Here is a 24,147-nt window from a genome sequence, read left to right as displayed (position 1 = left end):
AATTCAATTAACTAAAAACAACTTTAATTATTTTGAGTAAATTTTATTACAATTATTTTTCAATATAACGAGAAACAACAACTTATATAATTATTTATTCTCAGTTAAATAAAAACTTTTTTTTTTATTAACATACATTCAGAATTTATGTATAATATCATTATAAAAGTTTTTAAAAAAATACATAAAAATTAAGGAAAATCAATGAAAACCATATAAGTTTTTTTTTAAATAACTTTTTATTGTCGAAAAATAAAATCTGTATACATGAGACTCATAACAATGATCTATACAAAAATATATATTCTTCAAAAGATTATTAAAAAAATTTTCTCACAACAAGACTGCAACTATCAGATCTAAAATAATATTATTTTAAGTACTAAAAATAATTCTTAGTGTCCCTTTTCCCTTTCATCTAAAGTTTTCTTCAATTGAGACAGATCGGCAAGACGGGCTTCTCTAAACTGGCGTCGTTCTGGTATTTTTTCAAGAGGACATATCTTGCATATTTCTTCATTTAATTTTTTTAAAGTTTCTCCTTCCATCATAGGATTAGGGCCAAATGTTTCTGACACTTTATAAATACCTTCACTGTATCGATTACAGTAATCAAGCATGCCTGAAATGAAAAGGAATTAGAAGCATTAATTACTGTATTAAAATTTTTTAAAACAGTTAATAATTTAGTATTATATTTGGAAAAACGGATATTAACACTAATTAGAAAAGTAAATGGAAAATAACATTTAACAGAATAATACTAACAGTCAAATTAATTACAATAGCATTTCCAGTTAAGAGTATGAAATTATATTGAGCATTTTATGTTTGTGTTTTATAAAAAAAATAATAATAAGTAATTCAACAAATACAAAATAAATAAATTTAAATTAAATTTAAATTTAATTTAAAATAAAGTAGCATGAAAGTTGTAATCCTCCTGATTTGAGTTTAATGTTTTTTATTTATTTATTCATGTTTAAAAAAATTACTAGTAGTTTTATTTGATCGTAAAATACTATTAAAAATCTAGAAAATAAAAGTTACAGTTCATTAGATTCAGAGGGACTGTTCTTAGTAATTCTGTAGAACATCTACAGATTTTTTTTAATCTCAAAAATTTAAAGCAATTACAGTTAGTAAAGCCAAGACATTCTAAATTTGCTTCTTCCAAGCAGAGCCAGGTTCTGCAATTTCTCTACTTTTATCATAGTGAGATCTTTTTAACTCAGTCCAGACATTTTTTGTATGGTTGACCATTTCTTGTTCCCTCCATTATTAAAAAAGATAGCTTTTTTGGATTTGAATTTTCACATTAATAGCCCTTCTAATTCTGTACAATTTCATTACTCTTAAAATGTTTGGTTGTCGATATTTACTGTATAGTACATGAATGTACCTAATTCTAGATTGATATTTTCCCTAATTGTTTCAAAATCAGAGCAGAGAATTTTTCTTTCAAATAGTTTTTTAGTCTTATTTAGTAAGTGCTAAGTATAACTTTCTTAAAATTCTGATAGCAGATTAAATTGTCATAGTTTTTTTCAAAAAAAAAAGATATTTAGAAGTTCTAGAATAATGCTGGCATTATTTCCTTCGCTTTGATAATGTGACAATTTTGCAGATATATGTTTTAAAGATACTTCTGAGTAGAATAAACAATCATCACTTTATTGGTGAAACAAACTCGAAGAAAAAGATGACATTGCTTGCTAAAGAAATTTAAAATGAAAGTTGCGATTTTTATTGTTTTATCCATTCTTTCCTTATTACAGTAAAATCTCAGTTAAAATGTACACTTGTAGACCTGAATAAATTGTCAGGAGATTTGTTAGCTTAGGAGAAGGATATGCTAATTGAGAAATATGCTGTAAATTGTTTTAATTAAATTAAGATGGTGGTTCAGTTTAATACATAAGGAATTATATTAGCTTTATAAATTGAAATTCAAAGACAAATGCTTACAATATAAATCTTTTTTTACCACAGACATTGTTGTAATTTCAATGCATTTAACATTTTAACTTCTTTTTCATCATTTTTGGAGAGAGAAAAGTAGTTTTAGTAGTTTTTTTCAGTGATATGATATCAAAATAGAGCAGACAGGGAGAGAGGCAAAATATTTAGCCATAAATAGAGTGAGATGGAGAGCTACGATAACGCTCTATGCTTCAATTTGGAGTGAAGAGGAATACATACATATATGTATTTTTAATGTATATATATGTAGGAGTTAGTGGAGCAAGGGAGGAAATAAAGACAATAGTTTAATAATGAAACTTAACATTCAATAAAAAAAAGGAAATAAGTTTAACAATGATATCATGACCAGTAAGAGCTGCCTACTTGCAGTATTGCCGGATCAAAAATGAATGTTCAATTAGATTGTTCTATAGAAAAGAGTAAGAGTTATTAATTTATTCGGGACTTTTTCCGTCTGGACTCTATGGCACCGAGAACTTTCCCTTCTTGCCTGGCTGGGGCCTTTTAACGAGGAAGTAGATGATGCAATTTGCCCAACTGTTACATATATATATAACATTTTAAGAATTTATTGATGGAAAAAAAATTTAAAAATTATGTTACCACTTTAATTCAAATATTTAAATTTTCCAAAGTAGAACCAAGTTCGGATTACTAAATAATCCAAGTCCTTTTGTACATTTTTTTTTGTAATAAATCTTTCTTATTACAAATTTTTCATTAAATCTAAACTAATAAATAAATTTTTCATACCTTCAGCATTAAGGTGACACGTCTCAAGTGCACCCACAAATGCATATCGTAATCCCAGTCCATCACACATGGCAGTTTCAATATCTTCAACTGACATGATACCATTCTAAATAAATAATGTTACCTATTATAAAATTAATATTAAATAATTCAGATAAATAAGTCAATTTAATGTGATATAAAATAGATATGATTTACTTAAGATTAATTATGAAAATGATGTGATTGGGTGTTTTGTGTTTTTTGAGCTATTTTTATGTTTTATTATTTTTCCTTATTAAATCCGAAATAGCAATTTTTTTCATAAGTTTGTAGTGTAATTTTTATAATTTTTGAATAATTTGAACTGGTGAATAAGGCTGTCTATGGGCTGAGAAGATTTATTAAATCTAGATTTCTTTCTAGAAAAACAAAGTTCTTAATCTACAAAACTCCTGTCCGGCCAGTCTTGACATACGCTTCTGAAGCTTGGACAATGACAAAACTGAAGAAAAATTGTATCGCAATATTTGAGAGAAAGATTTTGCGGGGTATACTTGGTGGTGCAAATGAAAACAATAACTGGAGAAGGAGATTTAACTTTTAACTGTACAATATTTATAAACAACCTGATATTATTAATACATAAAAATAAATAGAATGAATTGAATCGCCCACGTGATTCGAATGAGTGACAACAACACAATAAAAAAGATACTGCTTTTTAGACCCACTGGAAAAAGAAAGCGAGGAAGGCCGCGGTTGAGATGGGCTGACCCAGTGGAGTCTGATTTTCTCGCAATTAATGAAAAGAATTGGGGATCAAAGATAAATTGGAAGTCATCATGGAGAAATCTTCAGAGGAAGGTATTGGCTCACATTGGACTGTCTGGCCAACTATGATGATGATGATGATGGAATAATTTAAAAAGGTATTGAGTAATAATTCCATGTTCCATAAATGCATATTAATGAACAATGCATTAACTAACATAAACATATAAACTTAAATGTAATTGCTAATTTCAAAGCAATATTTTTGCAATAAATTAAGAAATATTTTTTTTTATTTATTTTTATGGAGAAATTCAGTAAGAGTTATGGAAAATTCCTGTTTTGGAACAAGATGAACTAGCTAAAAGGGATTACATCCATTTAGATCAGCAAGCCACATTAAAATAAAAATTAATACCTTGCAAACTTAGTGAAAAGATAGAAAAAGTTTAAAGCAAAATATAAACTAGCATTGGTTATTCGTAAATAACTATCATGGATATAACTACACCTAAAACATAATTATCAAGAATAATTACATTAACAGTTGTAATGATCAAAAATAACATAACAATGAGAGAACTGCACACAATACTAATTAAAGGAACTAATTATACGTTTTAGAATAAAATCATGTTACTTTTGTTTACAATTTTATGTATATTAAATAAAGACAAAACTAACATTTTGTATAAATATTATAAAAAAATATCTTCCTTTGTTTTTAAAAAAAGGAACTATTAATAAAATTTAAATTATAAAATTTCTTCTCATTTTTTTCAGAATAATAATTTAACTAACGAATTACTTAAATTTAACATGCTTCAGCAAAACCATGACACATTATGGTAAAGAGTAACATATTAGGCATAAATATTTTTTTTTGTTGTGTGCATGCATGTTTCTAATAAAATGAAATTTGAGAAGAGATAGAATAGCAGAGGAAATTAGATATTTAAAGACACAAATTTACCTGAAACATTCTATAACATTCATTAATAAGAGCATACTGGATTCTATTAACGGCAAATCCTGGAACTTCTTTTTTTAAAATAACTGGTTTTTGACCGATTTCTGTCATTAAAGCTTTTGTTTTATAAACAACATCTGGATCTGTCCATGGTGCAGGCACTATTTCAACAAGAGGAACATAATATGGTGGATTAACCTTAAAAAATGTTGTGTATTACGTTCTTAAAAACCTACAGAATATCATGCAAAACTATGCACAGTGAAAATTTTTAATATAAAATTAATAAATTTGGTACTTGTCTCAGAAATACAATTTATTGCTCAGTGTAGCAACTTTGGCCTACACATAAAAAATGGATATTTCAGTTTTTTTTTCCCATTCTTTTTGCCTAATTATAAGTTAAGTTTTCTATTTATTTTAAGTTTAACAATCTGAGTATAAATATATTTACATTTTTTTTTCAATTTCATACATAGAGATATATAATACTGACTAACATACATATGTTTTATATACATTTTTATGTACATATTTTATACTATTCCTCCAAAAAATAATTTTCCAAATTATAATTTAAACGTATAACATTGAAAACTATTATTTTTATGAAGTAAAAAAAAAAAAAACGGAGTATTTGGCTTAAAAATTCATAAATTTTTCCAAATTATTATTTACACAAGATTTCAAACTAATATTTTTATATTAAATATACTTTTTAAACAACTTTTAATTGATTAGAAATTTGTTTTAAATTCCTTATACTCAAAAACAAGCGATCTAAAAATAACTTGGTTTGGTGGTTTTTAAATTAGTTACAAATTCTGTAAACAAATGTACTTAATAACCAAAAAAATATAAACAAGGTTTTTAAATAACCGACATTTGCAGCAACAAGGCGGCACAGTCTGAGAACAAACTAAATTGACATTCATGCAAAGATTTCAATTGAAATAATCTAATAGGCAATAGAAAACATTATAATATAATGTTTCTAATTAGCACCACCATCTGTTGGCAGGTTTTATAACTATCTTTGAAATTTAAAATTAATTGTGGTTTCCTAAACAGAATGCAACAAACAGCAGACTTTTAATTCCTTTTCTTTCTTTTTTTTATTGATTTTTTTAAATATTTTTATAACCATTGTTGAACAGCCGACCCAATTTAATGGGTTTACGACTACTAACATTCAACTCCGTAACCTTGTAATTAACCCAATCCAGAAAACAAGGGGACTCCTATCCTCTGAGCCATCGCGGCTCGTCTCTGATTGATTTTTTAAATCATAGTTCATTTTTGTGATGCTTGACATAGTAAGTAAAGAAATTGAATAAAATCAATCAAAACCTAAAGAGAAACATAGCACTTCATAAACAATAAAAATCAAAATAAAATAACTATAAAAAAATTACTGGGTGAGCCACAATGACTTGAAATTTATGTTTAAGTCCTTCAGAAAATGAGGAAGCTGGAAAACAGCTTGTTGAGCTACTTAAAACAACATCATTTGAGGCATACTCGTCCATCTCTTTAAAAACTTTTTTCTTCAATTCTAAATCTTCAAATACACATTCCTAAGGAAATAAAATACGCAATCAATATTTAAAAAAAATAATAAGACACAACCATATTCTTTACAAATTTTAAAGAGAAAATTAGATAAATTATAAAATAAAAATCATTATGAAAGTTTAAAATTTTAGATTAAAACTTTATTTAACAATAATCAAACTTTCTAATCTATTAAGTTAATCTTAATTGTGTGCCTGAAACAATTTTTTGCCCATTTCCAAAAAATAGCATTTCTAAATTAGAGAATTTTACTTTTCATAATAGATGTATAATATCTATTTTGAACGGTAATTTATGAAATACTATTAATTCAGACTTTTAATTAATAAATGTGTACTAAATCATATAGAATTTTAATAAATTATACAGATATTCTTGAGAAATGATACAGATTAATTATTATAGAATAGGAAGTCCTTCTTATTTAAATAAATATTATTAAAACTGTAAAGTTTGACGAACCAAAGATACAAAAGATAACTAACTATAACAATCATCCAAAAATAAACTTTTTATTTTTATTTAAATATAGCACTTTTGTATAATTTCAATGCACACATGTAAACTAGATGGTGAATATTGTACAATTAAATAGCTTGATCTAGAGAAATATTAATTTCTGTTCAATTTACACAGCTTAGACTTTCAATCAAACATAAATACTACACTTCAGAAACTCAATTTTTGTAAGAAACTTAGTTTAAACCTTAAATTGAAATATTTTAATAATATATTTTAATGTTTGTGTTACAGCAAAAATCCTCCATCTACCCATTTGAAATTTCAATACTGCAGAACTTTTTGAAATCTTTAATTTTTTTTTCTTTTTTTCTTGCATGCATTTTGTTTAATTGAATTCATCTTGAACACTGATTTAGCTATTTTTTTAAATTATATGTTTCACAAATAGAGGAAGGTGGGGCTTTAGATTAATCCTAAACAATAACATTAAGTTATTCCTTCAACTTCGGTTGATACAATTATGAAGTACAAATTGCTGTATGTATTTTCCACTAGGGTGACCTGGGGTAATTCCTGATCAAAAAATGCAAACATCTATTTTGTGAAAAAACTATTCAAGATAGAATTTTAATATTTACTGGAAATTTGAGGCTATATGAGATGAGTCCTATGCTACCTTCTTTTGTTTGAAAGTCTAAATAGAATTTAAAAGATTTTAAATTTTTAGTGATCAGGAATTACCCCTTCTCTTGATCATTTCTGGGGTAATTACTGATCACCAGTTTTTATAGTAAATGGGCTGTTTAAAAATAATTATACAATGGTAATTAACAAATAAGACATTAAGATCAAACAAATAAACCAAAGAGATATTTTTAAGCAGCTATTAAAATGTTTTATTTAAAAGTAGGAATTAACACTTCAGCTCTGGCAGCAGCTCTCAATCTGAAATTTTCATTTTCAATCATTAAAAGAAATTTGCTAATTTTGCTTTCTAGAAGCTTAGTAGGGCAATTCCACGAAATTGTCAACTTTTAACCCCTTAACTGCCGCGGGCGTATATATACGTCTCGGCCAGACGATGCGTTAACTGCCGCAGGCGTATATATACGCTTTCCCGAAGTACGATGCTTTGCATTGCGCTGCTATAAATAGAAATACACCCCCTACTTTAGAATGCAGTAAAATGGCCTTGAAAGTGTTTGCTTTGCGAATGTATTACTAATTTCGGAGGAGGGGGAATGGGAAAAGGATGTTATGGAAAAGTGATATCGTATTAATCGCTTGCGTGTATTTATTTGAGTAAGGTCGGGTTTATTCTTTTTTCGCTTTTGTTTCTCGTATGTATTTGGTGCTTTTTATTCTTTGCATCAACGTCTTCAAAGAAAAATGCATCGCGAAAATGTGCTATTTGTTCAAGGAAAAAAATTCCTCGTGAATCCCGCTATCAGTGCGATGAATGTGATGTTGGTTTATGTGTCCAACCATGTTTCAGGATTTATAATACAACAGCTAAGTTTTAACATCTTTTATATTGTATTTTTATTATTTAATTTAAATTTTGTATTTTCTTTCTTTCCTTTTTCTTGTCTTGTAAAATTAAACTGTTTATAAATTGCAAAGCGTGCATCATTTTCTCCACCAAAACACCGTGTAAGAAAGTGCACTTGAGTGAAAAACGGTGGCACTGGGGAGTGAATCACGTTAATTTTACTCGGCAGTTAAGGGGTTAAGTGAAATTTTTTTTTTATGAATTGCATATTTTAATTTTAAAAATATGTTCAAAAATAGCCAAAGTCTACATATTACTGTTAAATTTTTGATAATTTTAAGTTTTTTGAATCTGGCAGCATTCTAAAGTAATCACATGGCTGACAAGTGAATTCTTCACATTTGTGCTCAAATTGTTTTCTTGAAAAATACTTATAAAATAAAAGAAATGTATCTTTCTTTTGCAATATTTTGATAAAAATATGCATATAGTACAAAATTTAAACATTTAAAACATAGCCTTTAAGTCATTTTAAGTTTAATATATTAAATAAAAGTAACTTTTTTTTGTGTCATTCCGTCACATGTTTTAGTATATTTTTTTAAATAGCAACTGCGTTTTTGAATGAAAATGTGTATATTTTGGAATATAAAGCTGATGTGGCATAAGAATCAATGAGAAATTGTAAAATTCTATGCATTTGATTATTAACTTCCAATAATTAGCGTGACGGAATGACACATCTTCGGCGATGGAATGACAAAACGAGTCCTTGAGAAGCTTAGTCAAAAACTAGGGAATTATTTTTTTTTTCAATTAACCTAATGGCTAAAACAGCTGTTGAAAGACAGATAAAATGTTGAAAAAGACCAAGATCCCCATGATATGATGAAGAAAAAAAACAGAGAAAGAAAGGCAGAGAAGAAAGCTTCCGCGACAAAAGTTGGACTTAAAAAACTCAGAAGTGCAAACGCTGTTGTGCAGAGATTGTGTAAACAAAGAAAAAATCAAATTCTACCAATCTCTTCACATACAAATAATTTAAATTCCCTATACAAATTCATGCAGAGTCTTGGTAAAGCCAATAAAAAAAATTGTACACTCACCATAAAAAAAAATTGTACACTCACTTCCAAAATCACCAATAGAGGTAAAAAAATTAATTCAGTCTTTATTTGAGAAGTATTTAACATCGAACTCAAAAGAAACTAAGTGAGAAAAGTAATGTTGATGAGCTGTTTAATTTGGTTAAAAAATTTTACTGTCAAGATGATGTTAGTTACAAGCCCCCAAGTATGAAGGATTCAGTCATAATACAAACTCTGACAGAGTAACGAAGAGTGCAGACGCAATATATATACTTATGGCCTTAAAAGAGGCTTTTCATAAAGAAGCATATATGGATGTAAAGTGTGTCTTATCTCATTTTTGTTCTTATTCTTATTTTTGTTAAGTGTATTTCATTAAGACCTCACAGCACATGCACCTATAAATACCATGTAATTGTGATGTTGTTCTAAAAGGCCAAACAAGATGTTGGCTGCTCTAAAACGGCACATAATATGTAAAAGAATTTTATGATTTCATAAAGTCGAAGCAACAAATCGTTGAAGTTTTGTTTTTGTCCAGCTATTCTATTTAAGAGAGGGCAAAAGACACTTGCTACATTAGCATTGCCAGGAACAAGAGACCTGCACTAGATGCTCATGTAGTTGAGAAGCGAATCATCAAAATTGGAATGCTTTCTAATTTTAACCAAAACCAAGTGTATGATTTGAAAAGCCACTGTTTTGAAGAGGAAATGGAAAATATGATTGAGGAGTATGCGGTCGGCTCTTTAATCATTGTCCCATACTGCGAAAAAAAAGAAGGCACATTTATATGCAGTGTAAATTACTTTGATAAACAAAGACGATTTAGATGTTAAAGTATTTAAAGAACATGGGACAAAAATTGATTTATGCATAAATTTCCTGAGAACGAAGATAAGATGTGACATTGGCAAGTTAGATATAAAACCTCTTCTGAGACAGCCTAATTTTCAAATTGTTGAAATTTTAACTGATTCTTACGTAAATATTAATTCTGTTTATCTGTTACATTCTGTTTATCATTTACATATTAATAAAACATTTTTTAAATGAAGACTTTCTTCCACTAAACTTTTTGTCATTCCGTCACGGTCATTCCGTCACAGCAAATAGATGTTAATAACTGCTAACCAACCAGAGGTTAATTTTCCAAATTCACAATTTACATTGCTTACACATTATACTAAAAGTAAAAAATAGTTCAGGAAAATAATAGTTGCAAAATTCACAGAAACTACCAGTTCTAAGCGGCATGCCGAAAGCTTGGTTGCCAAAATGTCATTCCGTCACACAAGTAAAAAGTTCATAAAATTAAAAATAAAAAAAATACAAAATTCTTTTTTTTTAGTTTATGAATCACATTATACCAATAATAATGATATGCATGAGAAAAAATCATGTTTATTTTAAATTAGATGCATAGAAACTCATCATGCAAGTCAAAATGTCATTCCGTCACATATGGAATTGCCCAGTATCCTTTTCAGGCTCATAATTTCTCACCATATTTATATTAGGTTAATTTATCAACTTAAAAATTATTCTAACAATGAACACACATAAAATTAAGATAGAAGAAAGGTAAGACAAGCTAGAAATGGTGCATATCAGAACACATTTGTCTTATATACAGTTAAAAACAAATTTTGTGATTATAGTTAAAATGCATTTAATAGTTGTTCCACTTAATAAATATGAACTGTTATTTTAAAAAAGACAATTAACTATTTATTAGCTATTTATTAGCTATTTTTTATACTATTTAAAGAAGAAATGAAAATGATCAGGAATTACCCCAGTGATCAATAATTACCCCATCTGTAGGGGGCAACATTTGATATAGTTTCCTATAATCAATTATAATGTTTACAGTAGATGTGAAACAATGAAACAAAAGCTTACACTATTTTTATATCTAAGAAAAAGAAAGTAACTCAAAATATTTATTATTAAGAGAAGAGGGGAGATCTTTGCAGAAATGTGCACATTTTGAAACCCATCTTTGAAATGGAAAATGCAGAAAGCATTTTAAAAGATACTTATTTTGTTAGATTAAACAAAAAATTATTATTAACTAAGTGTAGTTATACTTTAGTAAAGTGTACAAGCATTGTCCATGTCTCAAATTTAAAAAAAAAAAAAATTTAAAAATAAAACTTAGGTGATCATTATTTACCCCGGGGTCACCCTACTTCTTTCTCACAAAAAAAAAAAAATTTAAGTTGCTTGTTACAAAAGATATTTTGAAACACAACTTTTAATTCAAAGTCAAATTTTAAAAATTCAATCAAAATATAGGAATAATTTTATTAATAATATAGAAATAAATATAGAATAGAAAAATGTAGAATAAAAATATAGAAATAATTTTTTAATTTTGTAGTAAAAACAACAGTTAAAGGCAAATCTATAAGCATATGTAACAGTTAAATGTCTTTATCGAAAGCAATACAGCATTATATAAAATATTGATTAACATGCCCAATTTAATTATACCTGGACATGTATGGAGCCAGAGACACAATCTTCCAAACTATAACACTTCTTAATCAAGTTAAATTGATCACTATCAGAAAGCTTTCCTCTTAAGTTACCAGACTCTTTTAACTTTTTCAACTGGACTTCAATATCTGCATGAGCATCATTAACTTTAGCTGACTCAACATCATAAATCCTTACTTCATAGCCAGCACTTGCAAAAAGCATTGCCCATACCCTTCCAATAACACCACTGCAAAAAGAGATAAACAGATGAGTTAAAACATAAAAGTATTCTGAAATTGAAAATAAAATTTTTTAATTTTTATAATATGATGTTTTTAACCAGGGTTTGTTGATTTAAATCAGCTTGATTTAAATTACGATTTAAATCAACTGATTTTTTTATAAATATATATTGATTTGAAAAACAGTGTTTTAAATTTTTGATTCTTTTATTATTTCTTTTCTTTGTTTTAAAATTAATTTTAAATAAATTGTTGCATTAGTTTTAAAATTTATTACTGCTGCATTAATTAATGTATGCGTTAAATTCCAACACATTTGAAATTACATTTTTAAAAATTTTTTAATTCTTGAGATTGAAAGTACAGATTAAAGTAAACATTTAAGTATTTCTTTCTCATAATATGTTTACAGTATCTTTGACATTATCAGATTTTCTATAACGAAATTTTGTGAGAAAAAAATTTCAATGAGTACATAGATTTTTGTAAAAAAAATTTGTAGCTTAACTTATCTATTTTAATATAGGATTAAAAATGAATATTTTAACATAAAAATATATAGATTAAATATATATTTATTTTTTGATGAATGACTACATTCATAAACACAATCTGTAACATTTATTTTGTCAGTTTAAAAATCAAGAGAGAAAAAAAAGTAATCACAATTTTAAATTAAAATTATGGTTTGGAAATTGATTTTTTGTTTTAATAGTTAAAGTTTTCTATAAATTCTCTATTTCATCTAGTCTTTAAATTTCAATCATGCATTTGTTTCAAAATGGATGCTATGCATTCAAAGCTATGTATTATAATGAAAAATTGTTTTAGGTAGTTAGAGCTTCTAAAATATTCTTATAATACAGTTTTAATATTAATTTAATTTTTATTAAACATTTATAAAGTATTTTTAGTCATAAATCAAAGTTCTTACAGTGTATCTGAATAAAAATCAAAAAAATCTGATTTTTTTTTTTTAAAAATCAAAAAAATCATGAACCCTGTTTTTAAGGGATGTAATGTCTAGTATATTAAACTTTCTAACTCACCCTAACTAACTTTGTGACAAGATAGGATGTACATTCTTGTTCACCAAACAGTATCCTGTTAAGAATCCAGAGGTCACAGGTTCTATCCTCACCAGCGTACATTATGTAAAACTCTTCCACAATCCTATTTATTTGTGAACATGGGCGACAACAACAATACAGCCAACTTATGTTCTCTTTACCAGATACTAATGCCACAACATACAATGACAATGGCAGGCATTCAAACCAAACAAATAGCAACACCACAAAGCTTTCAAGCAAGTCAAAAACATAAAATTTTCATGCCTGACAACCCTCTTTCATAAGAGGGGAAGTTTTGGGGGCACGCAGTGGCCACCAAATATCGCAAGTTTTAAGTCACAATTTAACATTTTACATAACTTTTTAAATCTAACTAATAAATCAAATAATATTTTCAGTTAAAATACACTGGTGCAAGAAATATAAAGAATTTGTAGACTTGGTCAATTATCTTTAGAACAACTGGACCAATTTTAATAAAATTTGATATGCACATAAGTTGATACAATACAAAACAAATAACCATTCAACAATTGTAATACACAAACATGATCATGTGTAACACTTGTTGCAGTCGGAAGGTATGAAATTGCCACAGGACATGATAAACTGCCCTATTTCAAGTATGAAATCACGTCACCAGGCCTGTATATCTGTAAGAGGGTACCATAACCCCTTTTAACTCTTTATTTTATTTTTTTTTTGTTTATTCTGCAACCGCTGTTTCATACCTTCCGACTCCAATTAGTGTTATGCACGATCATGCATGTGTATTATTACAATTGTTGGATGGTTATTGGTTTTGTATTGTATCAATGTAAGTACAAATCAAATTTCATTAAAGTCAGTCCAGTAGTTAGATAATCGAGCATTAGAGATAATCGAGCAAGTCTGCAGATTCTCTTAACTTTTTACAGCAGTGTAGTTTGTTAAAAAATGTGGTATTTTTAGCTAACTATTTGTCATGTTTATTAATCAGTTATGTTTTGTTATTAAAAATATTTAACTAGACATAAAAATTCTTTAATGATCAAAACTATTTTATACATTCTTAGATATTATTCAAAATTGTCTAAAATTAGAAAATTAAATTTTTACAAACTTATATGTAATATTCTATGTGTGTAATTGAAAAACATTATTATTAATTGCACCCATAATGGTTACAATAGAAAAGTTTAAAATTTTATATATTGCTTTAATTTATCAAATTTAAACAACTTTAATAAACTTATTAAACAGCATTCTAATAAGCACCATTAAGTATTATTACAGGACAGAAATAGAATATCACTAATAGAATAGACACACATTTAAACACCAATTAGTTGATATATACAATAATGTTCTAAAATGATTATATTTTAAACATAAACAATTAGCTAACAGTGTTTGCATAAAATATTAACCTCTTTGGGACGAAAGAGTCATAAATGCATTTGTAAGTCATAAATGTTTGGGACGAAAGAGTCATAAATCAGGATGGGAAAAAAATGTGGGCATGGCTAATTTAACAAACTTATTTTATTTTAACTTTAATCAATGTTAGCTCTAAGTGTAACTATGTCTTTTTATTTTGAATTTAGCAGTGGTGAATTAAATAAAGCATACTATTATTATCCTCCTCACAAATAAACTGCTAAAGTAATAGTTTGGCTACCAGTTTCATCTTTTTTAACCAGATTGAGAATATTTATGCCGACACAGATACGAGTCTTTCAAATTTAAAGTCATAAATGAAGAATATACATATTAATTTTACAAAAACTTATGTACCAATTCAAAACTGCCATACAATCTTCTTAGCACATTTAATTTATCCACAGAATATATGTTTTGGTTACCCTACACATTTTTACTTTTTGAAACACACTTTAATAATGTGATATCTAGAAAAATTATATTTGCAATTAACAATGATAGGATTTTATAAACATAAGTTTAAAAAAATATACTAACCAACTATAGTTAAGATCATCAGTACTGATATTATTTGGAATGACATTTACTCAGAAATGCTATTTATTGCTCATAGTATATGATCCTATTTCAGTTTTAATCAGTTAAATTACTCTATTTTAAAGGTAAAGATCATATGATCATATTTTTTAATCATAGGAACATTATCAAGTGACAATTAAACTTAATCTTTATGTATTTGAAATTAAAATATAAAATCATAATGTAATTTTTGTTGGCATTGGAACACTGTCGATAAATAAATGTTTCCTCGTTTAATTTTTTTACAGGTTCGTACTTAGTACTCTGAGTTGTTTTTCATTATTTTATTTTGGAAAGTGAACAAAATTGATGCACTAGATAACAAGCTTTAGTCACGGTAAAAACTGTCAATAATAATAACCTAGTATATCCCCTAAATCCCTATATTTGACCGAACAAATTGCAATTTACACTTTATATATTTTGATGGATTTAGAGTTGAAAAACTTACCTTCCTACAACTCCTATTTTACCTTTCGATGACATTTTTCTGTACACTTCCCAAAAAAATGTGAAGAATTATCTAAAAGTAATTCTTATTGTGAGGATAATAATCACATGAAATCTGTTTGCTTAATGATTGTAGATTGTTTACTATTTATTGTGCTCATGGATCATGTTTCCATGGTTAGACTTCCGGATGCCTATTTCTGCTGATCTCAAGAAACATTTATGAAAACTGATTATTCCATGGGTCTCTATCTTTTAAGGAATTGGTAACTAATTTTAAACCATAGTTTCTACTACAGAATGGCAACAAGGAAATGATAACGTCGGATCAATGGGCTTTTCGCATTGTGATTGGCTGTTGACTATCAATCATGGTTGCAAGAATTTGGGAAGTTATCGCGTTTATTGTGAATTAAAATAAAAATTTCAATAATTTTGTGCATGCCTGTCTGTGTTCTCGCGTAATCTCGTATTTGGTGTGATGAAACAATTGGTTCATTGATGGGTTGTGTTTACATTTATTTCGTAAACAGCCACTGGAAAAGAGGAGATTTGTGTTTAAAAAAGAAATTAGGCGAAAATGTTTTCGAATTTTTCGATATTTATAAATGTAACAATAAAAATGAATGTTTTCTTTGCTATGTTTATTATTTGTTTTTAAATAAAATTATGTCATTTTGATATTAAGAGTATGTTAACGGGTGCTCTTAAATACTTTTAAATTAAGTATTCTCTTTTAAAAGCTTAGCTGCAATATTTATATAATTTTCTTACGTTCTGTTGTAAGGAAAAGAAAATTCGGATCTAAATTAAAAGAATAATTATGCCATGTAATGTCTAATCATCCTATGCATATTTCCTAACATTTGTACTTAATTATTAAGCATTGTAATTGTAACATAAAAAATAATTCTGGAGTAAAGTTCAAATTGATGTTTAAGTGTTTATATATTATGTTTATTCGACATTAAAAGTGTTTCTACTTCTAACATTTTATAAATGAATTTGTAACCCGCAGTTTTAATAAAATAAAATTATCGCTAGTTAATAAAACTATGGCAAGAGAAAAATTATCGGTAAAATTTTTATGTGGTTATCAATTATTATATATTTATTTGGAAGTAATGAAAAGTAATAATATATTTGTGAATCTAAGCACATCATGATAAGCAATAATATTGAAATGATAAAAATTCTGTGGAAATAACAATAGTATTGGAAATGAAAAAAATTCATGTTACATGAAATTTATTTTCGAATAGTTGACTACTTACTTTCATGATGATAGATTAGATTTTTGATTACATATTATTTACTGCTGTGTATTAAGAGTTAGGTCAAATGTGCATCAAGTGGCAGTATAAAAATGCTGCTTTTTTTAAACTTACCACTGCTTTATTAGAAAAACAATTTTGTAACAATCAAATAATAAATATATAAAAATCTATATTTGAAGCATATAAGAGTAAAATTTTTTATTTTTTGATTTAGAAACTATCAATCAAAAAGATCCTTTAAAATTTGAATTATATTTATATAATAAGTAGAAAGAAATATTAGCAAAGGAAAAATTTCATAATGAGTCATTGAACAATATATCAATCACTTTTGAACTGACCCCCCTACTATTTTAATGAAATTTGGTGGAACATGCACACATGATAAAGTAAACAATTCGAACAGTTTTTAATTTGAAATTTGTCCAAGTTATAAACACTTGAAAAAATAAAATTTTCACTGAAAAAACCACTAACTTGCATACATATAAATAACTGTATTTTTTTTTTTACTTAAAAAAAGTTACTTTAAGAACTTTTATTTTATAAGTTACTTTTTTTTTACTTTAGAAGAAAGTAAATGGTGTTTAAAAAAAGATTTGAAACACCATAGCAATAAACCTTTCATTTGATACTTTATATGACTTTCTGAGGCTAGGTCAACTTTCAAAGCAACCTGATTTGACCTGTGATATGTGGTCTCAAAGAATTATGAAAGAAATATTTTTTTTAAACTACAACATTCTTCTACACCTTTCAAATTTGTAGCATAGAAATTGAAATTTAAAAAAAAAAAAAAAACATTAATTATTGCAAACCAAAATTTTTATTAATTGAAAGTGGTATGCTGTACAACTTTTTTCCCCTTTAAGACATTTCATACAATATACATGGAAAACTGAGTAAAAAGCCTAAAATTCTTAAACCAATATATAAATCAATGATCATTCATACCAAAAGTAGTATTTATGCCATACTTTTGTCTCCTAAAATGTATCGAAAATAACATTTTTATTTTTAGCAAGTGTATTATATTTTTCTTATTAAAAAATGGTTTACCTTTTGATATGCAAAAAATATGTGAAATAGTTACAAGATATGAATAACATTTATTTCATAGAAAATATTTTTTAAAATTATGATTATTAACTCTGTTACAATATGTTATGAACAGAATTAGTAATTTTTTAAACATATAAGCATTATAAAATTTTATGAAATAGTTAGGAATGATGTAGTGCTATTTTTTTGTTAATTATTTTTATCTCATTAGACGGTATGAAAAAATCTTAACCTGTTGTTGTTAGTACTTCAACCTTCTAAATGATCTGTGATTTATTTACTTTCAATATCAAAGGCTTCTGTGGGTACGAGTATGACAGTGAGGGTCCATGAGGCTGTAGAAAACGTATCTTAACTTCTTCGTAGTTTATATTTACATCTAAAATACATCGTATCCACCATTGGCTGTACTGCAAAATTACAACATACCCTCTAATATCTTCTAAGAGCAGTTCTAAAGGATGTAACACCACTGACTGGATCTTACTTTCATATGAATTTTAATACATTTTCGTTTTAATTGATGTGTGGCTTTCGTGTCTGTTTTCATATATTTTTTTGTGTACCGGAGATTGTGTGGCTTTTCAAAAAAGTGTCTATATTTCTCACAATCATAATATGATTTTATAATACACAAAATTTGTTTATTGAACACAATATTAAAAAGTGTAAATAATTTACTCTAATTTTTATTTCATCAAAGTTTTTTTTAAAATTTTTTATAGGATTGTTTTGTGTTGAATGAATATCTAATTTAAATTGGTCTAAATGTTGCTAGCATATAGATATATATATATATATAGATTTTTTTTTCTGAAAAAGTTATGTATGAATGCTGAAACATGAAGGAAGAAATTTTTTTTACAGTACAACTATCGTTTTATGTTAAAAGGGCATTTATTTTTTATGCTTTGTTTAGAAACATAAAGAGACCAAAGAACATCTTAAGGGATTGTGGATCTCATTTCAAATCAGCTTAAGTAAATAGAATTAAATTGTTTTTTATTATTTGAATTAACAGTATTTGTTTATGCTTGCATGGTTACTGCTACTTTATAGCCTAAAATAATAATTTCTTGTTTTGTATTCAAATGGAGAAGTGTATTATTTCTTCTTAGTCTAAATCAACTACAGTTTAAATGGTCATAAAAAGTATATTTAATTCTTAATTTATTTACCATTTGTATCAATGTTAATGCACTCAAAGTTTGGTATGAAATAAAACCTAATATAAAAAAGAAGCTGCTTTTGTACATAGTCTTAAAAAAAAGCTACAAGTAAAGTAAAGTTTCATTTTTTCATAACATGTTACACATATATAATTTTTTTTTTCATTTTTTTATCATGGCTAAAATAAATTTTCATAAATTTAATACAGAAAATGAGATTTGTTAAATATTTAGTTAATTTTTTACTCATGAAAAAAATATATATATATAATTTTTATTTTATTTGCATGTATAGAATTGGCCTTTTATGTATAATCTGCACTAAGGCTCTTTCTCATTCTGTTTAGCAGTTTTGGAATTTTGACATTTTTTTCAAAAAAATTATTGAATATAGCTTTTTTTATTTTATTTATTTTTGTCATTTCTTAGATGACCCTTTGACTATCCTTGGGCTGCAACCCGCAAACAGTAAGCCTATACTTATCCCCATGATTCATGCATAGAATAAAAAGGCATACCCCATTAATTTAACAATACTTTTTATTATTTATTTTTAATTGTTTATTTGTAAAATCGCTGTTTGAACTCTAATGCACCATTGAAAAAGATTTTCCTTAGAGCATGAGTGGTGAGTTTTCATTGCTTATTACTAAGGAAAATAGTGAGGTTAACTGGTAATCAATAAATAATGTTTCAATTTTGATTTGCTACGTTTTATATATGGATTAATTGTATTCGAAGAGAAGTGTGCTTAGGATAAAGCTCAAACTGGACTGACTCTTTCTAGATGAAATTTCAGTTATAGTTTAATGACAGCATTACCAGAATCGACTACACTGTTCCAAACATCAATGATATTAAAGAAAGCTCATCAATATTTGCAACATGCCTGATAAACCTAGTATGAAACACAAGGATAAAAGCAGCAGAATTTTATTTATTTACTTTTTTTTTTCCAGAGTGCCTTCGACATTCTAAATGCTCCTCAATATCGTTTGAACACTAAGTTGTTCTTTTTTTCGTAAAATCTATGCAACTTTTTACAATAGCTCATTCTAAAGAGCGGTCGAAAATATGAGCACAAATGCTATGGCAATTCGCATTTCCGTCGTATCTATGAAGTTAAATTCAAGAATTTAAAAATATTTTCACATTACAGTAAATTTTATTTGTCCAAAACTAATGTTGAAGTTCCTTTAAGAATTAAAGATTATTTGTATTTTATTCATTAATGATTATAAAAAGAAGTGTATTTTAAAAGGTATGAAACATTTTATATCATTCTTAACATCATAATTTTGAAGAGACGTAGTAATTACAAGAAGTTAAAAAATGATATTTTTAAATTTTAGGTATTAGAAAAGCTATTTATCTTATTAAAATTTAAATTTGATTGTGAAAATTACCTAATTAATAATCACGTAAAATACTGTATATCATACAGGGTGTTCTGTAATTACATCTAACACGTTGTGAAAGCTGCAAATTGATATTTCATAGAGGAGAAAAAATGACAACTTCATCGTATCAGTTAAATTAATTGGTAAATAGGCGGTATGAAAAATAGAAAACCAGTTTGAATGGCCGATGACACACGAACGTGTTAAGTTTTAATCGCCTTCTAAGTTTTGTTTTCTCTAGTAATCACAAGTTTTTAGTCAATCCCACCTTCATCAGTCGTGATTCATTAAATTTTGATTTTTTTTCCTTGCCTAAATATTAATTTACGACCCTTAATGTGTGTACTCGTTTTTTTACTTAAATTTCATCAAGGATTTTAAAAATGTACAGTCCGCAAAAAAAAAAACGAATCACCCTGAATAACTTTCGTTCTAATGATCGGATTTTCACGAACTAAGTATCAATCTTAATGGTTCCTGGGGGTGACCTCAAATATGCTAATTAATTAGTGCTAACTATTAATTAAGTTACGAAATCAGACACAAAAACGCACTTTCTCTGAATAAACATACATTTTTTTTCACATATTTGGATTTTTAACCTTCAAAATATAGGGGGTAGCCGCAATCTGGGAAAAATGGTCCCCATAGTTTGGTCAGGAGAGCGATCCAAAGTTCGTACCCCTTAATGTTAATGTAACTTTTTACGTTTTTTGTCATATTTTCAAAACTAATAAAGCAATTTAAATAAAATTGCACCCACTCATAAAACTCATTTACCCAAAGATAATTTCCTGAACAAAATAATTTTTAATAATTATTAATTATTTTTTATTATTTAATTAAATTGAGGATGAAAAAACTTTGAATTATAAGGTATGAATTTTTTTAAACCATATTAATCTACATATTTTTTAATTGAAAAATCTAAAGTTTCAACTGTTTTCATTTATTAGAAGCTGAGAAAAATTAAAATTAATTATTTTTAAAAAAATAATTTGGCGACAATAAAGAAATGATTAAATGGGGCGATTAATATTAAAATGTGATAAACTTGCGAGGAACTTGACTTCGCGCGCGTAGTATAAAATTTCATTCATATTTTTTTCGCTAATAATCGTTTGCTAATCTTTTAATATTTACTTATTTCTAACTATAAAATACAATGTTTCCTTTTTAGTCGCTTAATATTTATTTGCAATTAAGTAAAGAAATTTGAATAAAACATTTTGTATAAAAAACACTTTATTCAAGGAATGTCTAGTTTTATAAAATATGATATGATATGATCTTCTAATAGAATATGATTATACACCAGATTGTGCTTAATTAATGTGATTATTTTTTATTTTTTGATTTTGTTTTTCAATAACTGATACAATTTCAATAATATGCATACGTATGCATAGATTTGGAATAATATGTTTATCAATTTCTTGAATATATATTTTATAAATATTAATAAAAATACGTAGTCAACTTTTTTAAGTATCTCTCACAACATCGCAAATTTCTCAACATCTTACAGATTAAATTAACGAATGAAAGAACACTTAAGCTTAGCTTGCCTTTAAGAAAAAATCATAAAAATTTCAAAATTTGTAATTTTAGCTAAATGATGGTGTCGACATATTTGTTATTAAATACAAATTATGTAAGAAAAAATTAGATAACTTACATAATATTGTTTTAAGCTTTTGGTGGTTTAAATAATAAGTAGTAAGATAACCAATAAGTAGTAAGATAACCAAATGAAGGAACAGTTCTTACCAGTGAATAAACACTAAATTTTCCAGTGAATGAACCCTTAATTTAGAAAATGTTTGATGCTCGTTAGGAATCCATTGGCCGCAAAAATGTCTAAAAACAAGATTTTTCTTGGAATTGCAACATATAACCACAGTTAAAGTAGAAAATGTTACTTTTTTTCCGTCATGGAATGGAAAGTAAAATATGTTTGAATACATAATTTAAAAAAAAAAAATTTTCATTTTTTTTTCTCACAGTTTAATAGTCTGTTCTAAATTATGAATGTTTATCATTGCGTAATCCGAAGATGTTTTTATTATTATTATAATTAGATCACTTTTTTGTTTACTCTTTTCCCCATATTTTTAAGCTATTTTTTAATCTTTTTAAGTATATTTTTTCTCTTCGTCATATTTTCTGCTTTAACTTTTTTTTCAGCTCTTTCAATCTCTTTAAATTTTCGTCCTTTTTCTGAAGTTAATGCAAAAAATTTATTTTTTTCCTTTGATTTAACCTTCTTCTTTTTTCCAAATTTTTGGCCAATGGGAATGTATCTTCGAAATTTCTTTTGATTTTCCAATACCATTTCTAGAATTCCTCACTGGATAATAAATGAGAAAAAGGAGTTTCGAAGTTTGAGTCAAATCCATCTCTCATTGACTTATATCTAGAGTGTCTTCAGCAGTACTTACCATTTACTTATGGAACCAATTGTTTTTGCAACTAACAATGCCTCAACTGGACTTATATCAAAATCAGTTTTCAAGATACTTTCATTATCAATGTTAGTTGTATCAGCTTCAGTGCCAAAATTTGATTAACCAAATGTTCTTTTTGAAATAAATTCTTCAATATTGAGAAAAGCACAGGCTATTGGATATTTGGGAGATTAAACTTTTCTGTCGTCAATGTTCCTTTAAAAATTTGCAACATAACTTGTGAGATTTCCCTCTCAAGCTTCTGAAGAAATAGTGCATCGTAACTCTCGAAGCATGTATTTTGTTGATAAGTTGTCTTGCTCATCAACTCTTGGTGTCTGTTTTGCATGCATTTGTTAAAGTCAACGTTTTTTACATCGAATGGAAAAATATCGCATTTCATAAAAGCATTTTAATTTCATTAGTTGATGCCTCAAATTCTTATTTAAAAATGGATGTAAAATTTTCTCGATATATTGCTTTACAATTCTTTTAAGATCTAACGGGAGATTTCCCTGAATTGGGTAGAAAACTAAACCAGAAAATTTGTTTTGATGAACATAACTTGCTCAGTTTCAAATTAATATGAGATTTATACCTATCCAAAACGAGCAAAATAGGGAATTTGATAGCATTTTTAATTAGGCATGGGTAGAAACATTTGCAATATATTTGTAAAATGTTGCTGCGGTCATTGTTTCATTTCATGAATCGCTTTTTCCAATGAAATATATAGCAGGGACTGATTCTGTAATATCTCAAAGAATTCTTCAGTAAGGAAAAACTACCAATCGAGGTACTTTTTCTTTCCTAGGTACTTAAGAATATAAATCCTTATAATTTTTAGAGCCAAGAATATTTCCCGTTTAAGGGCAGTATTCAACTCTTTCGTTCGCATTGTAAATGCAATCACTTTCTAAAAGGATGCCAGGGCTACTTCATCTAAAGTTCTTAAAACCAGTATTTCGAATATTATTTTCTAAGGGAAGTTTTGCCTTTTGAAATTATCTTCGCATTGCACTGAGTTATCGGTGGATGTCGCCTTAAAAAAACTTCACCCATTTTTCACCTGGATGATTGTCTTTAAATGGATTTTTCCTACCAGTTCCCGTCTGGACGTTAAAGACAGCAATAAGATAATGACTTAGCTAATTATTAGCACAAAGGCCTGCAAAGAAATTTTCTATTCAAGCTTTTATTATTATATTTAGTCAGTAAACATAGCTTATTAAGGTGTCTAAGGTATGATGTAATAACTAATCACTACATTTATAATGATAAATAATTAATAAATTATTATTATAATTCTTTAAATAAATTTAGCAATTAAATTTGCATTTTGAAATGAAATTGTTATAGGAACTATTCATGCAACATTTAACTGAATTTAAGGTGTCCTCTATATCACAGAACTACTAATTATCCATGTAAAATCATATTTCACACATACTGTTCATTCA

General features: G+C 26.9%; 1 protein-coding gene across 3 annotated transcripts; it reads right to left on the bottom strand.

The window, feature by feature from the left end:
- Nucleotides 1-220: 220 nt before the first annotated feature.
- On the bottom strand, nucleotides 221-15,520 carry LOC147809346 (lambda-crystallin homolog). 3 transcript variants are annotated; one of them, XM_087163920.1, is made up of 6 exons: nucleotides 15,334-15,520; nucleotides 11,579-11,813; nucleotides 5,878-6,039; nucleotides 4,466-4,660; nucleotides 2,740-2,845; nucleotides 221-622 (listed from the first exon to the last, which is right to left on the bottom strand). In XM_087163920.1, exons 1-6 carry the CDS (start codon nucleotides 15,366-15,368, stop codon nucleotides 396-398), a joined length of 960 nt encoding a protein of 319 aa, XP_087020046.1. In that variant the 5' UTR covers nucleotides 15,369-15,520; the 3' UTR covers nucleotides 221-395. The 3 variants fall into 3 exon arrangements, with proteins under 3 accessions (XP_087020046.1, XP_087020047.1, XP_087020048.1); XM_087163921.1 differs by lacking the exon at nucleotides 15,334-15,520 and adding an exon at nucleotides 12,858-12,951; XM_087163922.1 differs by lacking the exon at nucleotides 4,466-4,660.
- Between the last annotated feature and the right edge of the window lie 8,627 nt (nucleotides 15,521-24,147).

Source organism: Parasteatoda tepidariorum, chromosome 5, assembly GCF_982258835.1.
Source record: "Parasteatoda tepidariorum strain Cologne lab strain chromosome 5, Ptep-v5.0, whole genome shotgun sequence".
Classification (NCBI taxonomy): Eukaryota; Metazoa; Arthropoda; class Arachnida; order Araneae; family Theridiidae; genus Parasteatoda; species Parasteatoda tepidariorum.
Note: the sequence above shows the minus strand (reverse complement) of the source record. Positions and strands in the feature narration are given on the sequence as shown.

What these genes read in the sequence shown, in the direction of transcription:
- LOC147809346 (XM_087163920.1), bottom strand. Translation starts at nt 15,368, where the DNA reads ATGTCATCGAAAGGTAAAATAGGAGTTGTAGGAAG. An exon ending in AATGTTATAGAATGTTTCAG is followed by an intron (nt 2,846 to 4,465) that starts GTAAATTTGTGT and finishes TTATTTATTTAG; the next exon opens with AATGGTATCATGTCAGTTGA. An exon ending in GTGTCACCTTAATGCTGAAG is followed by an intron (nt 623 to 2,739) that starts GTATGAAAAATT and finishes TTTTCATTTCAG; the next exon opens with GCATGCTTGATTACTGTAAT.